The 8,704-nt window shown below is 40.8% G+C and overlaps 1 protein-coding gene across 1 annotated transcript; it reads right to left on the reverse strand.

The window, feature by feature from the left end:
• Window positions 1-3,175: 3,175 nt before the first annotated feature.
• slc22a6l (solute carrier family 22 member 6, like) lies at window positions 3,176-7,437 on the reverse strand. Its single transcript, XM_085364480.1, has 10 exons — window positions 7,033-7,437; window positions 6,842-6,945; window positions 6,543-6,697; window positions 6,281-6,449; window positions 6,055-6,178; window positions 5,853-5,968; window positions 5,544-5,758; window positions 5,351-5,459; window positions 3,512-3,715; window positions 3,176-3,263 (listed from the first exon to the last, which is right to left on the reverse strand). Exons 1-10 carry the CDS (start codon window positions 7,435-7,437, stop codon window positions 3,176-3,178), a joined length of 1,689 nt encoding a protein of 562 aa, XP_085220606.1.
• Window positions 7,438-8,704: the final 1,267 nt, after the last annotated feature.

Genomic DNA, 8,704 nt, shown 5'->3' on the forward strand with positions numbered 1-8,704 from the left:
GAGAAAAGTAAAGTCAGGTGGAAGCAGCTCAGTGGATCACAGTACAGAGCATACTAGACAATATTAACGAAATAGCTGTGAAACTTTGGAGGATCATATGATGCAAAAATATGCAAACTTTCTATTTTGCTGTTTGATTACATCATTTTCTAAGAGGTGACTGTAGTGTGTTGTGTGGAAAAAAAATGTGATGCCTATAGTGTAGAATGAAATAACATGATACAAATGCATATTTACCCGAGTTATTTTTTGAAAGCCATTATGCAGCCGTCTATCATGTTTTCAGCCTTTCTTGTTCACTTAACGTCACGTCCATTGAATGACTGTGTCTGTGAATTATTTTATCACTCGGCTTAGATCCCTCCACCTCACGTGCATACTTCCCAGTAATAGCCGATAGAATCCAAATAGTTTCTCCTCTGATAGTAATGTGTACTGCTTTGTCTTGTTGACTGATGGAGTCATTTAAAATTTAGCCTGTAAATGATGATTTTGAAAGTGAATAAATTCATTTTAAGCCCTTTGTCCTCCACTGAGGGAGAAGTAAATATTTGAAAGATATCTCAAAGTCACAGCCGTCAGTGTGGCTCGCACAGAAAGGACAGCTGATGTTTCGTCTCTGTCGGTATATTTCTGCTCCTCCTTATTAAAAAATAATGGAATGCTGCAATTAGGGGGGGAAATGCCTTTTAAACACTGATCTGCAATTCTGACTGGTATATGGTAAATGCACAGTGGCATGGCAATAGAGGATGGTCACACATCGGTCACAACATGCAGATGTTTTCATTGAGTTTCTCACCTCTGGGTCTAATTTTGTATGTCAGAAAAGTGCAAAAGAAGACTTCACCTCCAGTTTTAATGTGACAGCCCCTTCACCCTGCCAGTCCTCTCACCCATTTGAGATGCTACCGGGCACGTCCAATCAGCCTCTTCTGTTGAAATTTATGACCCCCCCGACCCCACCCTCGCTTGAAATGTTTGAACACCTCTCCTCTGCATGTCCTTGTGGTCAAGGTTAGATGGGTGCATGGTTTAAAAAAAAGAGATTTAAAAAAAAAATCACACAAAAAAAGCAGCAGACAATTCTTTTCCAGTCAGTGAAAGTGTATTTCATTTAACATTCAGCAATAAAAAAGAACCTTTCCCCATGTCATTCCTGAAATATGCTAGAAAAAAGAAAAAACTTGCGAGATTGTCATAGATTGTAAAATACAATGAAAAATGAATCCACCTGTTCATATGAGAAAATAAATCTTTATTCATATCATTTTACGTTGTAGTCATTTCTGTAGACCGCCTTGCTCTGTATTTTGATTCATCTCTCTCTCTCTCTCTCTTTCTTTTTTTTTCTTGGCTTGGGGTTGGACTCGTCTGGCGTGCGCAAGGTGTCTCAGGAGAACACGCATAAAACCTGACAGTGAAATAAAATCTATTTAATACAGTGATCGAGGGTTTATATGTTGCAACCAAAAGGTTTTAGATAGCAGTTTCATACAGTTAGTGCCAGACACACACAACAATGCATTTGTTGCGTGAGAGCAAGAGCACTGGCGAACTTTAACTATTTCAAAGAGGAAAGTACGAGCCTTAAATTGAAAACATACATGTTGATATGAGGCTATAAGTATGAATCTATTTATTGTAAATCCTGGTTTGTTTGGGTTTTTTCACTCCAGACGGATCTTTTAAGGAACACGAACCAAAGCATACTAGTATTGTGACGCTGCCTTTTTTGTTAATCATGGATGACTCTATGGCCAAAATATCAACTGTTCTGATAAATGAGAGTAGCTACAATATGTGAAATCCAAGTCCAATATTTAAACACTGAAAGACAAAACCTCAATATGGTCAAGATTTCATTTTAGATTTAGTTTTCCACCTTTAATTTTTTTTTCCTCACATGGATACCTTCCCGTGATGGGAAGTTCAGCTCCTGCATTGGCATATATGCACCACTAGATGGTGTCACAAGCAGCAAGATGCGGAAGTCTTCAAATCACAAGAGTTCACCCTATGTAGGCGTGAGTGGTGCTCCGCATCAGCACTGTTTCCTCCTTTACCAGTAACATCCCCCCCTCACATCCGTGTAACAGCAGTAACTGAGAGAAAAGCAGCAAATCCGCTGAACCGATTCAAGGAAAGGGACGAGACCAAGTAATGTTTCCATAATATTCACTCTTATCATTCTTTTCGCTGACCACCATCCGTTTAATAACTACATTGATAACTACTGCATTACATTTTTGCTTGCGTGATGATCGTTTTCCGGGTGGTAACTGTGAGAACTCAAGAGAGCGGCGTTAAATCCAGAGCGTGCAGCGTGCTGAGAACAAAAGTAGTTGAATAAATTAAATGGACTGAAATCTAAGAAACTACATTTCTCGGAGGCTGTCTTATGAAAAACACAAACAAAATCCTCTGACCCATCCAAGCTACCTGCTTCAGCAACAAAACACTGATCTGCCCTTCAAACATTAACTAGGGTGTTCAATTTTTAAAGAGTGGGGGTTCATTTCACATAATTCATGGGAAATCTGCCTTCTGCTGTGAATCTATTTATTTAGTTTTTATACTTTGTGCCTTCTGTTGTGTGGCTCATCTGCTGCTTTTATTTAAATCCAAATCCTTGATTTCTTGTTCTGTCTCGTTTTAGTTACTTCAGCTCAAAGTGACTCATGCCAGATGAAGTAGACTGAAAGGGGTTTTACTAGTATTTGTGTTCAAACGTCCATAAAAAAGACAGACTTTGAGATTTAAAAAGGATTATAAGAAGTCTTGATTTAAAAGACAAAAAGGCAATTGTTTTCCAATACGGGCTTGTGTATAGAACAATAAAGATACCAGTGGATGCCGTCTTTAACCTGTGAAAGGCTCAAATAAAGAAATCGCTCTACACATTCAAAATACAAATAAAAAATAATAATAATGACATGTGCAAAGTAAGATTAAGATCCTGAAATCTACTGATTGTCAGATAAACAGGTCTGATTGTCCACAGCGTTCTTTTCACGGTGGCGTTCGCTTCGGATTTAACTCATTTGTTCACAAAACGAAAGAAAAAACATTCGTCCAGCAATCATAAGGTGAACCAAATTTGTGGAAATCAAACAGAGAAGAGATAAAAGTAGCACTCACTCTACTTTCATTAACATGTGGAGTACAAAAACACTCAGGCAACAGGCTTTAGGAGGTTTGCCCCGGTGTCTTCCAAGATTATTGTTTCTTTTGGTGACATTTTGGAGCGTTTCCCAGATCCCCTGTGTGCAAAATAGAAAATGCAAATGTGGATACATTATTTTTTTTCTCCCTTCTCTCCCTTTCTCTTTCTCTCTTCTAGTCTTATGTGCTTTTTTTGGCCTTGAGTAAACCATGATGATTTGCTATTTGCTGTATACGTTACCCTCGAGTCCTCCTGAGTTCTGTTTCTAAAATTAATGTTTTGATTCTGGGACATGCAGAGATAAAATAAAAGGAACACATGCTGCGTCCTGGAACTCAATCTTACCTCTCCTCCACATCTTGTATTGTGTCGGGAAGGGGTGTGCCAAGCGTTTCTGGAAGAAATATAACAGCAACCCCACTGAGGATTGGCGCCCCTCCATAGATTAAACCTGGTAGCCAAGGTATGTAGTCTCCCGTGAGGCGCACCATGGGGGCCACCATAGCTCCTACACGTGCCATACTGGACACCAATCCCATGCCATTCTGACTGAGAGAGAAGACATAAAACCATAAAACAGCTGCAAACAGTCATAACTACACACTAGTAAAGTCAGAGATTGTGTCAACAGAGGGTCAGTAAATATGTAAATTATTTTAGTGATAGTAAAGAAGTGCATGTGCAGTCTTAGACTATTAAAATGTCATGAAACCATATATTAGAGCAGAGATGTCATTATGGGCCACATCCAGCCAACGTTGAACTTAAGTGGGCCAGACCAGTGAAACTCCTCAAACTCCTCTTTATATCAGTGTAAAGAAGTTTGTCTACACATTTAATACCTTAGATTTCTTAATATAAGAAAAATCAGCACAATTTCAACGGTACAGTTCAGGTTTTCTACGTGACAAAGACATTATTTGGAACTCATTGCTTAGACCAGTGGTTCCCAAACTTTTTTTGCTGGGCCCCCCTTTGTTTTACAAGAAAAATGTTCGCGTGTGCGCGTGCACAAACACATCCTCCAACCACACACACCCATATTTTGCTCCATTGCGGTTTATTTCACACCTCAAACATTTAGTAAACAATTAAGCAAATACAAATAAACTGCAATAAATTACAGGTAGTAAGAAAATAAACTACTAACTCTTTTATGCTACGTCCACACCTACACGAGTATTTTTGAAAACGTTTTGCGCCACGTTATTGTTTACCGGAGATGAATTGCAGAATGGCAGATAGAGACAAAATACTGTTAATCTGACTATCTTCGGTTTTTACAGGCTTACATATACACACGCAGTTACTGTCCCTCTATTTAGAAAGGCAGAGGCATCACGGTGTGATTATTTTACGTGTAGTTGTTATTCCCCCGTGTAATAATATTCAACATTGCTATCAATTCATTTTCGAAAAATGCCTCGCTGTGCAAAATGGGTTGAAAAACATAAACAAGTGTGAGATACTGTTTGTCTGTGATTTAGACAGGGGGAACAAATCGTGGCAGGATCAGCCTGATATTATTTGTATCCCTCTGTAACTTTACTGTATACAGAGCTAACATCTCCAAAATGTCAGGAGTAGTTAGTCATTACAACAAGTGTGTGTGAACTAAAAATCAAGAATGTGGGACACTGTTTGTCCGTGATTTGAAGCCCCCCCCCCGGCCCCACACTTTGGGAAGGTCTGGCTTAGACCGTCCTTCAGTTTGAAAACATAAAAAGTCTGGTAGCACTTTATAACATGACCTGTGAATAATTTGCAGGCAAGTTAGGTTTTTGCAAAAACGTTCAAACGAGTACACTGTTTGTACCCTGTACTTGTTTCACTTGTTTGCAAAAACCTGACATGTTGCCCACAAAATGCATGTAAGTACAGGGTACTTACAGTGTACTTGTTCATTATTTTTTGCAAAAACCTGACTTGTTGCCCTCAAAATGCACATAAGTACAGCGTACTTGCCTGCAATTTGCAGTTCATATTATAAAGTGTTACCAATAGATTTTCCAGTTCACAGAATTTGTAAATCTACTACTGTATAAAAAACAAAAAAGCAGCCACCCCTGGATTAGCGATTATCCTTAGTTGTTGCTCTTCAGCGAAACCTAGATTTCATTGTTAAACCAAAGTCATCTAGGTTTCCTTGCTGATAGTTTTATGGTTTTGCCAGATGAGACTTACCGAATAATGGTTGGGTACAGTTCTCCAGTGTAAAGGTAACAGCAGAAGAAAGATGCAGCAAGACAACCTTTACCCACAACAGCCAGAGAGGTCCGCAGAGTTTGTTGATCTGCAAAAAAGCGGAACATCCATCAGGTCACTCACTTGCTTCTCCTCAGCCTTATCTTGTGCACATGTCTGTGTTCTGACATACCATAAGGTACCAGCAGGTTGATCAAGATAGTGACCCCAGCGATGATGAGAGCAGCAGACTGCGACGGCCGGCGCCCTATATAACTCATAGTCACAGCGATGATGATTTTAGCTGGTATGTCAACAGCTCCAAAGATCACTTGTATCAGGTAAATATCCACTCCAAACTTTTGCAGATCCATGGAAAGGCCGTAGTAGGCAAAGCTGGTTGATAACCTAAATATAAAAATACACTTGGTGTCATTGCAGTTTCACAGAAGGTGCTGTAAATCTGTCACTGAGTGTTTCTACAAGAGCAGCACACACACACCAGGCAGCTGCCAGACAGACTGTGCTAATCCTCATGTAGGGTGTGCGGAACAGATCCAAGGCAGTGTAGGAGCCCTTTGACATGGACAGCTCATTCTTCATGGACTCCTGGAGCATCTGTGCACAAAGAGAAAACATTGTTAATATACAGTCTGTTTATGTGAAACACAGATTTATCCCAAAGTTTAAAAATATTCCCTTACCTTAATGTCAATTTTTTCTCCCTCATCACACCGTCCGTTAAACTTAGCCACACTTTTAAGTCCCTTGATCGCCCGATCAGGCTTATTCTTTAAGGCCAACCATCTTGCGGATTCATGAAACCACCTATAAGGAATATTGGTTAGGTTTGCTACATTTTTTAAAAATGTTTTAGCTTACATTGGTGACTATAGTTGAAACTTTTCAGTTCAATGATTGCCATCTCACCATGCGTAGAGGAAGAACACATAGAAAGGCAAAGACACAGCCAGGGTTAACCACCTCCAGTCCCGGATGTAGTAGGCCATCAATGCCAGGATCAGCTGGCCCAGTGTGTAACAGTAGCCACTCATCGTGCCCACCACAGTTCTCACACGAGTGGGGATCCACTCAAGAACTTGAAACAGATGAAACACATTTTCATAAGATTGGGAGCCCATGTCATCAACATCCCTTTAGTCAAGTAAAATAAAGGAACTAAAAATCATACTGAGGGACAAGCTGTTGAGTGCTATGCCAGATAGAGCCATGCCACAACCAAACCGGAAAAAGCAGAACAGAGGGAAGGAAGGAGAAAATGCAGCACATGTTCCAGAGACCGCCATCAGAAGGTAAGACATGAGCAGGAGGATACGTCGACCATATCTAGAAGACATGAGGGCCATCGGTGAAACATTATTTGACTTGCTGAACTGTTTATTATTCATGCCACTGGGCAATTAAGATTTTTCTTTTCAAAGACGAGTCAAAATATTACACATTCAGCTTATTGTATATTATTGGTGTTACTTGTCTGCAAGGCTTCCGAAGAGAAACGCTCCCACAAGCACGCCTCCCATGTAGATGGTTTGTCCCATTTGCTTCAAAGAGTGCTGGTCACACACTAAATGCCACTAGCAAAAAATGCACATTACAACATATGAACATCTGCACTGCGATGACAAGTTGACTGAAACAGTGTGATAAAAATGCAGTTTTACATCAGATATGATTGTGGAGCTTCTGTCAGCCATGTTGTACGTCCAGCCATCTATGCATCCTTGCAGGTCAGCATCCAGATCATCCACACTGTTTCCCTCATTTCTCAAATTGGAGGTCCCATTTTTATCCAGGAGGTGCCACTGTGGAACAACGTAACGCTGGCACCTGTGCAATTTTCCTCTGTGGTCCTGTGGTACTGTGATCCGCAAAGCTTCCTCTGGGCTCAGCTGGGACTGTGAGAGATTTGAGTGAGCGCTACAGTAGTGAGGAGGCACCGCAGCCACAAAGTTTTGCAGCAGGTTGTGGCTGGCCAACATAAGGATGGGTGTGGAGAGGAGGGTTACGTGCACGATTTGGAAGCGGCCTGTGCTGCCCACCTGCTCAAGGAGCTCGCTGAACCCCATGCTTTTGTACAACTAGAACGCTAGAAGGTGACTTTAATGTTAATGGCACTAGATTATGCTGTTGTTTCCCAATGAACTTGGTTCCGGCACCTGTGACAACATTGAAAAAAAACACTGGTTGTGAAAAACAACCACTGAATGTTGTGATAGTGTTAAATATTAGAGAGTTAAACAGACTTACCTGCCAAGTTAGTCTTCTCTAATTAGATAAACTGGAAAAAGAATGCACAGTGACTATGTTGGTTACTGTAGCATCGCCATTAAAACAATTAATGCAGCTCAAATGAATGCTAGCAAAGTGGTCCACAGACAGTCCTTAAAAAACAAAGCTATAAATGCTAAATAAAGTTAAAGTCGTCTTGTTGCTGCACCATGGAAAAGTGAGCAATCGGCTCACAAATTCCAAAAGCTTTCCTGAAGTTTGGATTACCTGAAGTACACTGAATTCTTGAGGTATTACCAGCTTGTTCTGCGAAAGCTGAGGTAGAGTACTCTTTGTTGTATAGTGGCAGCGTCAAGTCCTTCACTGCAAGTGAGCTTCAGCATCAAGAGTGAGCACATAACTATGCTCAGCTCGCTGCTCTGAGATGCACTCCCTGCCCTTTAGTGACTACATAACACGAAGGGCAGTGTGTGCGCACAAACGTGTGTGTGTGTTCATACGTGTCAGGCCGGCTGAATTTGATTTTCTTTCTTTCGTTTTTTGAAATATTCTTTTCTTTCTTGAATTGTTCGCAAATCAAGCAAGGGCCGGTTTGCTGGTAATATATGTACAAAAAAGGTATACGACACCTTTAAACAACTGAAAAACAGCAAGTATGTGTTTGACTTGTTGCATCATGCTGATAAATATTCAACTATTTGAAAGATCTGTAACAAGCTTTTGTTACACAACAGAATTAGCAGTCAGTCAATCGTAAGGTGTCCTTCCATTCGTGCAATGCAGAAGAAAGGCTATGAGACAGAACCATTCATAAAGGGTGTCACGGGCTGCGATGGCAGACCGTGGAGTGACAGTGAAAGCAGGGCCCAAACGCGAGACTCTAAGTGAAGGACAGTGGATTTATTTACAGGAGGTGAAAAACACACAACTATATACAAAATCCCAGCACTGTGGTCCCGTGGTGATTCTCCCTGAATCCCACACAGTGCAGATGTCCGTGAGAAGTGAAAGGTGGCGACTCCAAAAAACTCCAATTCCCACACCGTGACTTTAGAGGCGTACTCCGCTCCCGATTCCTGGTAACACAAAAGGCAGAGGGTTAGC

This window comes from Diplotaxodon limnothrissa, linkage group LG10, assembly GCF_057381915.1.
Source record: "Diplotaxodon limnothrissa isolate DT_005_m linkage group LG10, D_limnothrissa_male_GT1.1, whole genome shotgun sequence".
In the NCBI taxonomy this organism is placed as follows: Eukaryota; Metazoa; Chordata; class Actinopteri; order Cichliformes; family Cichlidae; genus Diplotaxodon; species Diplotaxodon limnothrissa.

Bases quoted from the DNA above. Each gene is read 5' to 3' on its own strand.
- slc22a6l (XM_085364480.1), bottom strand. From the start codon at position 7,437: ATGGGGTTCAGCGAGCTCCTTGAGCAGGTGGGCAGCACAGGCCGCTTC. The intron at 5,759-5,852 runs GTGTGTGTGTGC...TTTTATATTTAG, and splicing joins GTCTGTCTGGCAGCTGCCTG to GTTATCAACCAGCTTTGCCT. The intron at 3,716-5,350 runs GTAAGTCTCATC...CTTCTCTCTCAG, and splicing joins CTGTACCCAACCATTATTCG to TCAGAATGGCATGGGATTGG.